General features: G+C 35.9%; 1 protein-coding gene across 10 annotated transcripts in view; it reads right to left on the minus strand.

Annotated features, from left to right (window-relative positions):
* Nucleotides 1–17,617, minus strand: part of CACNA2D1 (calcium voltage-gated channel auxiliary subunit alpha2delta 1) — a gene marked incomplete at both ends in the record, with an annotated part of 507,019 nt that overhangs the window by 107,909 nt on the left and 381,493 nt on the right. For all 10 annotated transcript variants that reach the window (XM_080701701.1, XM_080701708.1, XM_080701709.1 and 7 more), the window contains 3 exons: nucleotides 7,478–7,577; nucleotides 9,201–9,251; nucleotides 11,176–11,245. In XM_080701701.1, coding sequence (XP_080557827.1) covers nucleotides 7,478–7,577; nucleotides 9,201–9,251; nucleotides 11,176–11,245 — 221 coding nt within the window. The remainder of the gene's footprint in view (nucleotides 1–7,477; nucleotides 7,578–9,200; nucleotides 9,252–11,175; nucleotides 11,246–17,617) is intronic.

Raw genomic sequence — 17,617 nt, forward strand, 5'->3', positions numbered from 1 at the left:
AGTGCTTATCTGCAAATATAAAGATAATCCAATTCATGGATGCCTTTTCAAGCCAAATTAACAAATTTCCTTAAGGAATTCCTATACAGAAGCACAAATAGCATCTTATATTTCTTCAAAAAGGAATAATTAATTTATATTTTAAGAAGCATTTCTGTTGGCTTTTATAACCCAGTTACTTTTATCTTGTATTAGAATTTATTTCAGTTTATCAGCTGTAAGTATAAAATCAGCAAACTTATTTTATATTTTATCTAGAAGATTCAGCCTCATTATTTTTAATTAAATTTACAGATATAAATGAAAATAACTATACTCTCAATTCTGTTTTCTTCCTTATAACAGTTGATAGAACTCTTTTTCTTTATCCATAAAATTAGAATATTATAGTATTGAGTATAGTATATTATTATAATATAATATGATACAGTATGTTATTCAGGAGTATTACTATTATTATATTATATTACTATTATATCTCATAGGATTGTTTTAAAAAACTAAACTAGTTATTATTGAAAAAAACAGAATAGTTTCTGCCACATAAGCTGTGTGTGTGTGTATGGTCCTATAATTACCCATCACCTAAGATGAAGTTGAAGATTAATTTACAAATAAGAAAAACTGTGAGCTGGGTGTGGTGGTACATGTTCATAATTCCAGTACTTTGGAGGCAGAGACAGGAAAACTGCAGATTCACAGCTGGTTATAGCTACTTAGGCCCTCCCAACTTAGTGAGACCTTGCTTCAAATCATGTCATTCCCAAGAAGATGGAAAGACCTGGAGAACACTGTTAGGTGAGATCAGCCAAGCACAGAAAGAGAAGGGACATATGTTTTCTCTGATATGCCCAAACTAGGGAGTGTTAGGAATACCAGAGGGACTCGATAATGGAGGGGAAACCACAGCAAAGCTAGAATGGAAGGGTAGAAGAGGAAGAAGGCTGAGGTTGATTAATGGAGGAGCTACATGTGAATATATGTAAAAGTATGAATGGTCAACCTGGATACTCATTGTTGGGAGGGGGAGTGGGAGCACCAAGCATTGTCTGAATGTATGCCATTTTCAATATAATCCATATAAAAATAAATAAAAAATAAATAAAATAAAGAATAAAAATATGGCTAGGGTATATGCAGAGCTAGAAAGCCCCCTAATCCCCCAGCTTCAAATACTAGTATTGAAAAAAAATGACTGTGAACAAACATCTACTTTGGATCTTACCTCTACCAGTTTTATGAAAGGCAAATCTATGTCTGAAATGATATGATCACTTAAAATTGTTCAGTGAGGCTTTGGTCTTAAAAATTAATGATTATTCAAAAACAATAAAATTAAGCAAAGGGTATGGCTAACAAAATATTCAGAGTACAGTTAACAAAACAAAAATCAGTCTCCTTTTCATAAATAATAGCCATAAACAACTGAAGTAATAAAAAAACCAACTAACCAAGCCTAAGAGAAGGTAGGAGCTGAGGTCAGTAATAAACTTCTCTGGGAATAAGAAATCACTGACTTCATGTTTCAAATATCTTCCTGTGATATTCGTCGTATAATTTCCATGAGTTGTGAATATTTCAATACTACTCTTTTCTGTTTTGAATATTTGAGATTTTCATAATTTTAACATGAGATATCAAGATGCATTATTTCCTGATCAAAAGCATTCCCAATTCTTCCAACTAGTAATATATTCTACTTGCCCACATATTTTTAACTTGCATGTTCAAGACACATCAAGTGAGTATACCCAAGTTAGGATTTACAAAGAGCTGTCAGTAAAGTCTGTATTAATCTGGTTCATAGAAACTACAGGGAACTTTTAAAATTGGATTTTTTAAAAAATTATGTTTCTTAAAAAGTTTTTATTCTTTAAGATAGTCTGTAAAATTTGTCAGTCACTAAGAATTCCAGTATCAAATGCCATTTAAGTTCTTTAAGTTAGGAAAAAAAAATTGATGGCCAAATACTCATTCAAAGGTTAAAACTCATTCAAAGGTTATTCAATAAGAAATTTTTCAAAACATATTTATCAACACCATTATCCAGTTTCTAACTCTGGGTAAATGCTTTATTGCCTCATCAATATTTTCATTCACACTACCCTAGTCTTTAATATCCTATGACTGTGGGAAACCCTTGGCCACCGCACATGGTGGGTTAGAAGTACCAGGGAACAACCAGGCATGGTGACGCACGCTTGTAATCCCAGCATTTGGGAGGCTGAGACCAGAGGATCGCGGTTCACGGACAGTCTCAGCTACTTAGTGAGGCCCTCTGCAACTCAGTGAGACCCTGTTTCAAAATAAAGAATAAAAAATAGGGCAGGGGGTATAGCTTGGAGGTCAAATGCCTCTGGGTTCCATCCCCAGACCCGCAAAAAAAAAAAAAAAAAAAAAAAGAAGAAGTACCAGAGAACTGATGACCTTTGGGAGCAGTCATTAGTGCTATGTTCTCCAACACATTTTTCTTTTGGATGGAATACTTGTCACTTATATACCTCTACTCGGGTCTCCAGAATTACCCAGAGGAGCAAGTTCCACTCAAAGTGTAAACTGGTTGATAATGTATCATTTACTAATTATCTTCTTTATTTTAATCTCCATAGTTCTCTAATAGTGTTTTCTTGAATTAATTTACAAATAAACTATTTATACTTAAATGCTTGATTCAGTAACTATTTTGAGGGAATGCCAATGTAATTTGAAACCACAGTGGGTACTGGTAAGCAGATCTTCAGGACAGAATTATAGACTTGATCATACACCAAGCAGATGACAACAAAGACCTCTTGGTAACCAGGTATACAAGTCAGAATTTAAGCCAAAGAAATTTCTCAGATGATGTAGCATCCCTACTGCTAAGATACTGTCTGTTGTGATCTGAACAGAGTATAGATTGAAGGAGAGCCACATCGCCTTTAAGAGATACAGGAGCAGTAGTAATCATAAAGCTAAAAGTTGGTTGGCTCAGCCAACTATGGACTGAAAACAAAGTAAGAAACCCAGAAGGCTTTGGTGGCAGTTAATAAAGAGATTCTCATTCCCTGTTGTGGAAAGGTCAACATGTACTAGAAATTAGACTCACTATTTGCTTTGAGGATGTGAATTATAAAGGAGGCTTGAGTTAATCAACATTTTTGTTGCTGTGACAAAAATGCTTGACAAACACAATTTAGAATAAAAAATATTTATTTGGAATGCACAAGTGTAAGGGTTTTAGAGGTCTATCCATAATCAGTTGGCAGCCAGAGTAGAAGGTCTCAGAGGAAGGGCCTCAAGGCATGTAAAAGGAGGAGAAAACACCCTCAGCTCAATGGTGGAAGGATTAAAGAAAAGAAGAGGAAGTAGCATACAGTCACCAAGGCCACACGCCCAGGGAGTCATGCCCTCCAGCCATGTTCTGTCTCTGAATCTGGCTGCTTTGCCCACACATGAGGTTTTGGGGAACATTTTAAAACCAAACCATAGCAAGGCCACATTCATGGCCTTGGCAGATCTCTCTGCAAAAGTCAGGGTACTAATCAGCAAGAAATGAGACCATAAATCTAGCATAAGGATATATGAATGGATGTGCTGTAGAATGGTGGACCTCTGGATTCCCCTGTGCTTTCTGGATAGATAGACATAACTCATTCCTCTTACATAAAGGTACCAGCTTATCTATTCTTAGACATGAAAAAAGACATTTGTCTTTAGTCTCCTTGATATAATTCCATCTCCTCTCATGATTCTAGGTTACAACAAGGCCAGCTCTCAACCCATCTAGAAAAGTATAGTTTTTTCTCCCTGAAAACAAAAAAAAAGAAAATATTCAACAGGACCTGCAGAGTCTATGAAGCAACAGATATATGAACATGCCAGGTAATGGGTATTAAGGGGCTCTGAGGCAAAATGCATGTGTGTTGTGAACTTGGTGTGGAGAAACTAGTAGCCTGAGATAAGAAAATACATGGGGTCTTGTGCAGTAGCAAGTGGCTTGGCTGGTTGGTGAAGGCCCCAGAGGTAACAAGATTGGAAGTCCTTTCTCAGGCAGAGTTTTAGAGAAGAAGCAGAGGTTCGACCTATAAGAGAAGGCAAGAAGTGTGCTCATATCTATGCCTCATGCCAGCATTCAATAGAGAGCATTATCAAAGAGAAAATATTCCACAATTGGATGGGTAAGATGATTTGCACACTGATAGTGAACACAGCTCTGTATGTGATTAGTGTGGGGCTTATAAGAATGACCTCAGAATGGAACAAATTAGCAGGGGCAAAAGGGAAAAGAGAGAAAGAGAGAGAGGGAGAGAGAAAAGAAAAAAGGGGGATGAAGAAGAGAAGAAAGACTAAGAAGAGAGAGGTTTGGACTGTAAGCAGGAGCTCTTTTTCACCTATTTTGATGTAGCTATTGTCATAAGTAAGAAGCCACCTCACTGGGGATAGTCAAATACAGGGTCTTCAATATGGCAATACCTCTCAAAGAAAACATGATGTCAGAAAGTACTCCACTGAATGCTCTCTCTCTAGCGAAGAAGTACATTTTGTTTTTCTTACTACTGGAGCATATTCAAGCAATGGGATTCTTTTTCATACTACCTAATTAAGCATCATTAATCTCAGAGTTTACAAGTGTTTGATTTATGATCATGAAGATATAACAGCTTCTCAAAGAAGTAACTCATTTTATAGTCAAAGAAGACCAATAATGAACACAGGACCAAAGCATCCACTCAGCCTACCACAGGCTGGATCACTAGAAGATGCCAGCCTGATGACACAGCTTCCAGTTTAGAAAAGATGATCTGTTTGGGATGTTGTCATTCTAAATGCAACCTGAGTTCTGAACTGTGGTTCTCTGTACCATGGTGCCCTCTCCTGAAGTATGTTTGTACCAGATCATGACAAAACAACAGTTAAATTTTCAAAAAGTTTTAAAGTCAATTGACCTCATACTGGTAGCTTGTAATTTTCCATCATGTATTTATATCATAAAAACTAGCAAATGCTACAAATCAAGTTTTCCCTTCTGTCCCAAGGGCTCTGCCTCCAGAAAATAGAATGAATTAGTATGAGAATCAAGGCAGGGAAGGGAAATAGGAATGACCTTGTCACCATAACTCAAAATAATCTACTTGGGGAATTTGTATTTCCTGTCCCCTCAACTTCAGACTCCGCTGGAACGTATATTCTGCTTTTCTAGCGTATGTGTTTGTGTACGTGTGGTGGTGGAGGGGTCATACGAGGGTTAGATATAGCTTCACTAAACCTAAATCTATAGTTATATACTATCTGAATGTTTTAGGTTTTTTATACCAGTAAACCAACATGAAAAAAATAAAAATTAAAAGACCTATCACAAGGGTTGTTACAATACAATGTGGGTGGGTGCGTGGGTGAATGGTAGGACGATGTAAAGAACTCAGAAGATTCATTCAAGCACTTCCATATTTGGAAATAAGTATAAATGGGCACAGCAACCACCGATTCACAGATCTCTGGGGAAACAAAAAAAAATTGGGCCATCCCACCAAGCAAGCTTCCAGTATAAGAATTGACCAAAGATATAGGAAAATTATTAGAGGAGGAAAAAGATGAAAATAAATTATGACCTTGCTTCTAATCCTCAAAGTCCACAAGCTGGTGTGCCATGATTTTCTATTTTTTAAAAGTTGTGGCCACTTTCCATCTTTAGGAATCACTGACTGGTCAGAGTGGACCCTTGCCAGCTCCTAACACCTAGCATCTTCCACTTTTTGTTTCAGTGCTCCCCCTTGTGGCCAGAGTCTTTTCTGCCCCACATGTGAGAGGCCAGTGCCTAACACCTCATTTGGTTGTGGGCAGAATAACTCTAAAGTGAATAATTTAAATGGGTTTTGAAATTTCTTAGAACAATTAAGTTCCCTTAAATTAAATAAAGATCCTTGAATGGGTTTCCTCCCTTCCCTACCTCACTCCCCACTCATTTCAATGACAGTGTTTCCTGTGATCACCTCCCAAATCAATTATTAACACTTGAATCCGTGACTGAGGGTCAGCTTCTGAAAGAAAGCTATTAACCATATTTAATATCTATTGTTTTTACATAAATTTCAGATACCAAATCTGCACTAAGTATATGTTTAAGCCTCTCTCTTGCTATGTTAAAGATAATGCTTTTTTATAGTAGTTCCAATGACTTTATAACTGATATGTTTAAATACAAATAAGGCTGAATAAGCATCTTCCTGATCATCTTATTTGAAATATTGAGCATTATGCATTTTACTTGTTTGAGTTTAACTGAAATAAGTGGTGAGCGAACACACAGGGCCAGGTTGTAAATCAGACTGCAGTGAATCAGAGAGTGGGCAGTGCCACGTTTTATGAAATAGTGTCAAGGATACAGGCAAACCAGAAGATTCTAAGATCCACATGAAGCAGACAGAAGTTCTGGGTATGAAAGATGAATGGCCCCTCAGTTCCTTTCCTTCTGTGTTGGAACATCTTTCTGGCCCTTGTGAAATGAGGCTTCTAAATAAGTTTCACAGGGTTCCTTTTGAATTTGTTTTAACTACAAAATATCTCAAAATCTATTTCTCCAGAGTGTTATCATTTGCAAGACATTTTCCAGTGATTCTTACATCACAGATATTCAGTTCTATATACTATAGCCACTCTTAGGGAGGAATATCCAACTAAAAGCATTTCAGAGAGAAATTGTTTTCCTTTTGATAAATACCATTTATGTAGTTACCTGGAGCTTCAGTTGTTAAGAGACTATACAGGGAGAACAGTCCACTGCAGAACATATGCTTTACTTTTTTCCTCCCAAGTGATTTCAGAGATAGACCCACTCTCATTTATTCAATACAAACAACCTCACCATCAGTAACTATTCCTCCCTCTATAACCACTGAAAACGTGATATGATATCTACTAGAAAATGGCCATAAAATACTTTGCCTCAATTCTACGCTTACATTCATTTCTCTTGTTGCATTTGGTTCAAAGTTCAGTAATTTTTGGCTATAAGTAAAAATTTCTAACATAATTCTGGGCACTCTCAATTGTCAATTGGTTCTTGTGCTATTAAGCAAATCATAATGCAACATGGATATCTGTCCAGGATGAAAATGAGAATTATATTGAATAGAAAATCATCATAAAATTATGCCACCAAAATGCAGCTTCCTAGGAGTTCCCAAGGTGTGAATGAATGAAGGGGGTAATGTAACCTATTTAGATTCCTCTGGGGGAAGGATAACAGCAGGAATGCTTTCCTTCATATTCATTACTTTAATTACTTTACTCAGGGGTAAACCCTTAGGAAGATAGAAAGGACCGTGACGTGGAAGTATACCAGTAACTGAGATAGGATGGCTTGCTAAGACAGTCTTTTCTTAATAGTATCAGAGATACCTCAAACTATTTAAGAAAAAAAACAAAGTGCCCAAGATGGGGGGGGGGCGCAAAATTTACAGTTTAGTTCTAGAAAACACAGTTGTCTTATACTTACTGAAGCGACATTCACAAAATCATCATCTGAGAGAGTTTCTAACATTTCGGAGACGGACGTTCGGATAAGTTTAAGTGTCAATCCACTGACACTTCCACTCCTGGGAACAGACAAACAGGTCCACACATGTTACCAGTGACTTCATCAAAAACAACGAAAGGAAATATCACTTTTTCATGAACCCAGAATCATTACATGTAATGTTCAAGTAATGCACTTGTCTTTAAAAAATCAGAAGTCTGATTTTTATGTACCAGAAATTATGAGTAATTTTGCCTTTCTTTCCTACCAATATCAGTACATATTTCTAAATGAAATTATCAAAATCACATCAAAGTAACAATTTAAAAATAAATACTCATAGCACATTCACTCATTAAGGAAATGTCAAACACCAGCTCTTAGGCACATTAGAAGCCAGGGCTTCCGAGGTTAATAGGCATAGCCATTGTTCTAGGAAGCCCAGAGCTTGACACAATTCAGCCCATAACTATGAAGCCACATAACAATTGAATAGATTCATGAATAGATTCATGGGCAAGATGCCTTGTTCTGCATCTTAAAACAGATATCCACTAAAATTTAATTTTCCTGCTTGTCTCTACATAGTCTACAAACCTCTAGGACATCCCTCTATTTGCATGGTTCCTCTATTGGCAACTAATTCCTAGCTATATACATCACAGACTTGCATAGCTTCACTTGAAGCAATGTAACAAATAAATAAAATGACCAATATACAGCCTTCTAGAAATTCTTCTTGCACGTCATTAACATGTCCCTTTTAAAAGTCTCAGTAACAACATCTGATTTAATATCTATCTGTTTTGTGCTCAAGTATCTAAAAGTTTATTGATTATTTTTGGGGGGAGGAGTGTATTGGGATAGAACCCAGGGCTGCCTGTATGCAAGGCATGAACTCTACCAAGGACCAACATCTCCAACCCCTGAGAGTTAACTGACTCATTAGTGACAAAGTAAATGATTTTATGTTTTTGGTAGCAAGACCTGCATAGTGTTAGCAACTCTACTTTAATATTGATTAAAATGTAATCCAAATGGGAAGCAAGTATGTAGAGGGTGTGTGTGTGGGGGTACTGGGGGTGGAACCCAGAGGCTTTCTACTTCCAGGCTATACTCCCAGACATATTTCATATTTTAAATGGAAACAGGGCCTCACTAAGTAGCTGAAGCTGGCTTTGAACCTTTGCGATGTTCCTGTCTCAGCCTCCCAAGTGCAGGGATTACAAGCATGCGACACCATGCCCAGCACAAGAAAGTACAGTTTTAAAAAAGCTCAAACTTTTGCCGGGCGTGGTAGCACACGCTTGTAATCCCCACGCTTGGGAGGCGAAGACAGGAGGATCGTGCAGGTTCAAAGCCAGCCACGCTGGCTTAGGAGATCCTGTTTCCAAATAAAAATGTAAAAATAGGTCTGGGAGTGTAGCCCAGAGGTAGAAGGGCTTCCAGGAACCCCAATACCACCAAAAAAAAAAAAAAAAAAAAGCTCAAACTTTAAAACTATGTCATAATTTACCACTCTGATATAAATACAGGTCTCGTTTTCAATAAAATATTTTTGCTGGTTTTGTTATTGTCTTAATGTGGCTTCTTTGATTATTCTTTTTTTCAATCTATTGTATATTTCTTATGCTACACCTATTACTGTGACTTATAAACCTCATGTTCCAAGTATGCAAATAAGTAATATTTAACTACTCACACATCAACCAGAATAAGCATGTCTTTGGGGGATGCAGCTCCTTGGATGTACCTAAAACAAATAAAACATAAATATTTTTTCTTTTTGAACATATCAAATATTGCTTTTTATAGATCCCTGAAATAAGATATTTTCCAAGCAAAGACCTACTTCCATTCAATCCCAGTAAACAATGGCCTTTTATTCACATTCTGCAATGCCAGCTTTAAAAAGCTATATTTAATATTTAGAGATGTCAAGGGCATGGTAATTAAAGTGTATTTTTCCTGATACTTATAAAAAAGAGATACATTTTTAATCCTAACAGTGAAGGAAATTAACTTCCAAAGAATACTCTTCTGAAAAATAAAATTATCCTAAACTCCAGTGGCTGACCACAAATTTTTAGTCACTCCAGTGAAAATCAGATTTTCATACCTTTAAATACAAAATGGAAACGCAAAAAAGTATAGATGGTCAAGGAACTTAAAAAAAAAAAGCTATCTACACAGGATTACACGTTTAAAGCATAGTTAAAAACCTGCACCTTTGCTTGTTTCTCTGTGAGAAAAGTAAATTGGCAAAGTTGCAAATCTATTCTTATGGGAGACAAATGTAGTTCACACCTAGCATCTAGCAGTCCTGCTTCTCAGTAAAGTAAGGAAAGAACAGGCCACTGTTTGCTTCTCAGGGCTGGCACCTAAATTCTATGCCCCTCCACCCCCATCAACCAATTTCTAAATTCAATCATGTGTTATGTCTTTGCCTACAGTCAACAACCTATGGCTGCACAGGAATACAGCAGAGAAAAATTGTCAAGAATGTTGTATGGCCGGGCGTGGTGGCCCACACTTGTAATCCCAGCATTAAGGAGGCTGAGACTGGAGGATCACAGTTCGCGGACAGCCTCAGCTACTTAGTGAGGCCCTCTGCAACTCAGTGAGACCCAGTTTCAAAATAAAGAATAAAAAATAGGGGAGGGGGTGTAGCTCAGAGGTCAAATGCTCCTGGGTTCCATCCCCAGACCCACAAAAAAAAAAAAAAAAAGAATGTTGTATGTATTAACATCGGCCACTATTATATATGGCTGGTATTCATATAAATTGCTACTGGGATATGTAATAGGGCATCTTACAAGCCTTAAACATGTGTCTTTTGAATAAACCACTATGCTGCTTAGAATGTATGTGAACCCTAATAAAAAATAATTAGAAATAATTTAAAATAATAATAATCTCAGTGTCCAATAATAGGGGATTTCCTAAATTAGTTACCATATAGTCTTCTTTTAAATGATGTTTAAGAGTCTTTTCTCATGAATGTGTACTCAAAGGTACTAGTATGATAAGAGTGGGACGCAAAGCACTATATTGTATGTAATGTGAACTCATTAAAAGAAAGATATATTCACACATTAAATATATTTTTCAAAACTCAAATAGAACACATTCAACAGTAAAAAAAAAATAGTTGTTACCCACTGAGTCCAGTTATGGATTACCAATAGTTTTTGTGTTTTATACTTGGAAAATGAGTTTCTTTAGTAATGAGGAACAAATAAAACTTTTTCCTGGAAAAAAAGAAAACCTAACCTATAAGAATATAACTAGGGGCAGCTCTTTCCTTGGGGCCAGTTCTCATTAGTTTACTGCCACAGGCAAACTATCTCCTACTCTATGTCATCTCTCTGTTAGAGCTCTACTCCAAGCAAATGTGAACCCTTCAACAGAAATCCCACCAGCTAAATGAAATTCAGAGCTAAAACTGAATATAAAACTTAAAGTTGTCCATTTGAAATGAGCTTCATAATTCAATACTATTAATCATTCCCACCTCATCACTTTAATTTAACTTTAAAAATACTTTAAAAAATATTGGAGCACTTTTCATAATTAGACAGTAGTTATACCAATAATGGAAAGATTACTATTATTTTATCAAAAATTATAATGTCTTTTTGTCCACCTCATCTTTAAGACCAGGTGAATATCCTTACCAGGGTCTTCTGCGTACATCATAAAGGTCAATCTTGTTTGGAGTTCTACTATTATCAACCCACGGAGAAGCTAAAAAAAATACAGAAATTAAGCCAATGTACTATATGTGCCCTATAAAAATAATATAAAATTAATAAAACATATAATTCCACTTATTTATACCAATGTCCAAATAGATACATGTATGCCTCTACCATCCTGTACCCCATTAAGATGTATGACTGCAATGCACCAATAAAAAAAAATTTAAAAAGGAGATAAAATGTTTTCCTCATTGTTTTCTTTTTGAGATGGAAAACAAAACAGCAGTACAAAAAAAATCAATACAAGTAAATTCTTCTTTTATTTTTTCACATTATTTCAAAAATAACCTTCAAAATAGGGGTTTTGTGGGTATTATATGTGTCTAGAGGCTACACATTTTCTTTTCTCTCTTTAAATAGAAAATTTGTCTTGATATAAAATTTATGTGCCATTAGTAGAAATTGTGCTATCAATTTTTTGATCCTAAATTTTCATTCAATGCACTCCTGCAGTCATGGTCTAAATATGATTTTTTTTAGTCCATTATGATAAAATAACACAATTTTTCATCTTCATATCCATATATTTGATAATGGGCCAACCCATGTTGAAGTTACAATTAGAAGGTTAAATTATAAAGCAACTCCATAAAAACTGCTGTCTTTAGATATATTTGAATGATATGAAGAAATCCAAATATAGAGTCAGTGCCTTGTATTAAGTTTCATTTTGTAGTAATCAGAAAAAACTTTTTAGTCTAATTGCATTGATTTTTAAATGCAATTAATTTATACTTATTCTAACTGAAGCTCACTTACTTTAATTAAATGCTTTACAAAGCTTTACTTGTATGTATACCTTATAGCTAATGCAGAAAAACAAAGGCTGATGAATTGGATGATAATTTTATACCTAAGACATTCCTCTCCTTGAAGGTGTGTAGACATATAACTCTCAGGAAAATTCCTAATTCATATGACTTATGTGCCACAATCTATTTTGCCCTTTTCTTTATTGAGCAACTATGGAAATTATAAAGAACTTTACTGAGAATAAAGTTTATTAGCCTACTGAGATAGTTCATCCAATTATAGTATGTTTAAAATATATACAATGAAGTCCCTCCTTGACTATGAAATTTCTTTCCTATTAGTGGCTATATTATAAAATGATTAATTCACTTTAAATGACTAATCACATTTACATGAAACAGTAAGTTTAAATATAGCATTCCCCTAAGAACCAATTACTGACACAGTCAATGTAACTGATATGGTAAATTTACTTAATTTTAATTCTTCCAATTTGCATTAGTAAAAACTAAGTACCAGTGGTATAAAATATCATTTTTTCTTTCATAGCACTAGAGTTAAAACATAAGTGTAATGAAGAAAATAAGAAATAAGCTGATAAAAAATCAGTTCACTTTCAACCATTCTTTTGGAATGACTCTTAAGTTAATGTTTTAGTAATAGCTCAAAATTTAAACGAATTATATTCAATACTATCTTATGTGGAATAAATATTTATTTCCTCTCAACTCCAAATGTGCCCTTTTGATTTGCTCTATGAAAATGTATCTGGACCCTTTGACTACTTTTCTTTTACCAGCCAGCACAATGTCAGGCTCTGTTAGCATAAGATACAAAACACTGAATGAGAAATGGCTGTGGCTTCCAGGCTGTGACTTGTCAGCTCAGGCTCTTGTGGTGTGTGCAGCTCTATTGGTATCTCTCCTGCAGTACACATGTCTTCTCTAGAGTTCAGCTCTGGATGTGCTGTGGTTTCCCCACTTTCCCTCTGCTCCTGCGTCTTGAACAGTCCCAGGCCCCTCCTGGCCAGCACCAGGTACAAGCATTTCTGTAGCATCTCTGCTTTCAGTGTGACATCTGGAACCCCAGAGCATGAGTTGTCAGCACATCCCATCAGGGTGGGTCACAGAGACTTCTCTGCCTTCGTGGGCCATGATCACATCCTTTAGAAGAAAGTCTGAATCTCAGGCCAAGGGAATGAGGGGACTCAGGGCTTTTCCTTGGGCACTCTACTTCAGTGTTAAGTGTGGATACCATCAGAGTTATATAATATAGTACCTGGTGTTCCTATATTATTAGAGTTCTCTGTAATTTTAGCCAATTCTAGTCATTCCCTCACTGTCTCAATCTCTGTTGTAGTTCATAATTCTTTATCTAAAAAGTAAACTTGCCCTGTTTCAAAACACTATGTTTTTTTTTCTCCCTCCCTCCCTCTCCTGATTGGAGCAAGACTAGTACAAATGTCTCAAATGTATGGAGTTGAGAGAAGTGAGATTAGTTATCATAACCAATACAACAGCATGAATTGAAAGTGGTCAGCAATTAATTTGATAAATAAATCAATGAAATGTGAACTTAAAAGTTTTTAAATTAGATTTCTGATTTCCTTATAGAACACATTCATCCAGGATGTATTTTCACTATTACAACTGCTAAATTAAATAAAACTGATATGAGTTATTATACTCCATAAAATTTATATCTTTCTTTAAAGAGAAAAATTAAAAGGCTATAATTTACATTAAGAGTCAGACCATTAAATTTTACTCATTTATCATCTTAGGTAGTTATATTTTAAAATATTAATGATCTTTTGTAAGTTTTCTGAGATATTTATTTTTAAGTAATACCCTGTGATTAAACTAAATTAAGATATTTATATTATAATAAAATTAAGCATAATTTCTTCTGTGATACCATTGTCATGAAAAATCTCATTGTGATATTTATGTAGTACACTATTTATATAAGCTCAGAATTACAGACGATCAAATAATAAAATTGCTAATAACCATATGCTGCGATTCTCTGAAGTAATCAGTTTTATAACTTGCACAGTGAAACTATGCATCCTGAAAGGAAATCAGAGCTTCTCAAATTTCCGCAAAAAGTGAAATATTCTCATTTTAGATGTCTTTTAGTGTTCCGATAAAAGTTTTGATTATAGCACAGAGGAATAGAAATAGCCCACAATGTGGCCAATTCATTGCTGAATGTCATCATTAAATATGATAATGGGCATTTGTGGGAATGTTTTTCCTCTTATCAAAAATAATTGCAGATGTGCCTTTCACCATATCTACTGGAAGACTATTCTACTTCACATGAGAGCTAGGATGTTCTATAGTGGCCACCGAGTCAGTGATTTAAGCACGTGTTTATCCATTGTCTCAGAATACTGAGTCGTGTGGTAGAGAAATACTCTTGAGAAAGTATAAATTTTAGAGCCATTTTATAGTTAACATAATCTAGGAAGAATAGGAAAGTGTGTGTTTTTCATTGTACTTGCCAGGAAATAGTAAAGCAAATAATAATGCATTGAGGATCGACTCTTGGAGGACCACTGCTTCAAGTGGGAGCTGATCACAGTTTCCATTCACAAGTTCAAATGTATTTTTTTTTTAGCACTAACAGACTTCACATTTTTAGTCTTAAAAAATAAAAAGAAGTAAATTTAATATACTAAAAAATGTTTTTAACATAACTGGGCATAGTGGCCCATGCTTGTTATCCCAGTACTTGGGAGGTTGATACACGAGGATTGCAGATTTGCGGCTGACCTCAGTAACTTAGTGAGAACCTCTGCAACTTAGTGAGACCCTGTTTCAAAATAAAGAAAAAAAAATAGGGCTGGGGGTGTAGCTCAGAGGTAAAATATCCCTGGGTTCAATCCTCAGTGGTACAATTAAAAAAAAAAGGCTTTAACAATCAATCCTGGACTTTTTCCTGGTTCTAATTGATAGATCATTACTTTAGGGTTGCCTCAGTCATCTCCTATAAGTATTAGTCTGAATTGACAAGTCAAGATGATCGATTATAATTTATTTTTAAGCAGAAATCGCATCAAATTAACAGTATTATACCAAATCAAAAATACACATCAAATTGTATAGCTTGCAAATTTTCAGAAATCTGAGTTTTGCAACCTGACTTCCATCCTAGATCAAATTTTCCCTAATTTTTAATCTGCACCATAGCACCACATTCAGTTCCAGACAGATGAGTCTCCTTACATGAGTGTAGACTATGTCTTTATACAGAGGTACCAGAAAACAACTGACTCTTTAGATTTTAAGTTATCCTGGAAATACTGAAAACATTCTATATTAGTTATGGTGATGCAAAATGCCTTAAAGTACAATCTCAAATATTCTATATCTTAGCACAGCAAATCTATTTCTCACTCATAAAAGTCTAAGGTGGGTATTATGAGTCATGAATATGAGATTCTGCTTCAAATTGTTATCAGATATCTAAAACTAGAAGAGTTTTGCCTTTGTCAATCCTTGATTTCCAAAGCAATCCAGGGCCTTGAGCATGCAGCTGCAGAAAGGAGCAAGGGAATCTGGAGAAGGCAAACCCAGGCCATGACAATCACAGGCTTAAAGTGACACTACTTTTACACATATTCTATCAGTGAGAAATAGCCCCACAGTCCTATACAGACACATAGGAGATCTAAGAAATGCTGTCCCTGGCCAGGCAGTAATTTCCAGAGGTAACTCCCCATTGAAACAGGAGGACAGAACATTGTGGGTAGCTAACACCCTTTCACACAGATGCAGACGGACAGTTTAAAAGCCAGTAAAGTCCACTAAGACATCACATTGTCTGTACTTAGCAAGCAATGTCTTCAAATAAGCCATCCCTGAGATGAGGAAGACGGGAATGAGATTCAGAATCTAGAAAATAAACAAAAGATACCTAGACTGAATTTTAAGATGAGGATCTCTTACATAAGAAATTCACTGGAAGAAGATAATTAGAAGCTAACATGCCACTGTTGTTGATGTTTGAATTATTAAAGAAACCACAAGTCATCAGAAGAAGCACTGTAATTGTTTGAACCCTAAAGCAAATTTTGGGCTTCAAACCTGCAACAGAAAACAGCAACGAGCTAGCAAAGCTATTTAGCCCCAAGCACAGCCCGTCCGTGGTGTCATGGAGCATTTAGACAAGTGAGCAATTCCCGCTGAACACTACCAAAAGCAGTCAGATGGGCTGACAGAGAAACTTGTTTTATTCAAGTCAGGAGGCCTTTGCGTTCCTTCCCTGATAGAACTGGTGAATACAATGGATCCCTGATTGCTCTGTATTTTTCAGTCTATTTTTCCCAATGGTTGTTTTTATTGTAGTTACTCAGTGCAGGAGACTGCTGTATATTATGTATTTGGGAAGGAATTGGAATGAATAAGGTAGACAAAATAGCTAGTGATCTGCTACATTTTGAGATTAAGTTAGGCAAAGTGAGGGAATTACATACGACCCGGAGATCCTGGATTTGAGCTGCTGTACTAATGTGTTGGGACTTTGGGCCATTTAGGTGGAAGAGATGAGTGTGCTTAAGAAATCGGGGAAGTTTTTGAGAAGATGTTTGAATTGCTAAAGGAATAAGCTGGACAGGGCAACAATATGCATTTCTTTTTCTAACATCAGTACCCTTCACTTATTAGTTGATGGCCCTGACAGAAACTATAACGAGTGTCTTTGCCATCACATAGAATGTGAGCAGAGTGGCCTATGTCTAAGTCATCAGCTGTACCACTCGCCTTCTATTAACTGCCCCTGTCCTTCTTCTCGTGGACTCCACTTTGGACATGCTAGTACTGAGCCAGTCCTTATAATCAGGACAAAAACCAAGAAAGAGCAGAGAAGAAGAAATTTGCACTGCCGAATTTCTTAGACCAGTTACCTTAACCAACTTGGTTCTCTATAAGGTGGAGTTTTACTTGAGAGTATAACTATATAGCCCTCTTGTAAGTAACTGAACCAATATCTTGATATGAGCCAAAACTTTTCTGTTGAATAAACCTGGGTGAAGATTTAAAGCTAGGAGGATTCACAGAAAGCAAGATCCTTGTAGTGGATTTAAAATCTGCTTCAGTGCTTTTCTTCCACTTGTAAGAGAGCTTATTTGACCCTCAGAAACAATTTATTGCTTCATAACATTTATAATGCTAGAATTAGATAGTTTTGATGTCTGCCTTATAGTTTACATTTCAGTAATGGATTTGGGAGTAACATATTGGTAAATGGCCTTAAGATAATGGACATTTCCAGAACAAGTTTATAAATGCTGAATGACTAAAGCTTTACGACTTGGAGCCACCAAAGAAATCCACAGGCAGAAGATAAAGCCAGAAGGCAGTCATTCCCACCGGGTGAATGATAATGTAATGGGGTCTATTTCACTTATTGATTAAGAGCTTGCTGCTCAACTGGCATGTGGCTTATTTTTAATATGCTTTTATTGGTGCACATAATTATACATCTTAATGAGGTGCAGAGTAAGAGAAACATACATGCACACAGCACTTGGTGTATTTTCCCCTGATCAGAGTCCACTCCTTGCCCACATGTTACTGAGACGCGTACTGATAAATTT

Source organism: Muscardinus avellanarius (genome assembly GCF_963383645.1).
Source record: "Muscardinus avellanarius genome assembly, chromosome: 9".
In the NCBI taxonomy this organism is placed as follows: Eukaryota; Metazoa; Chordata; class Mammalia; order Rodentia; family Gliridae; genus Muscardinus; species Muscardinus avellanarius.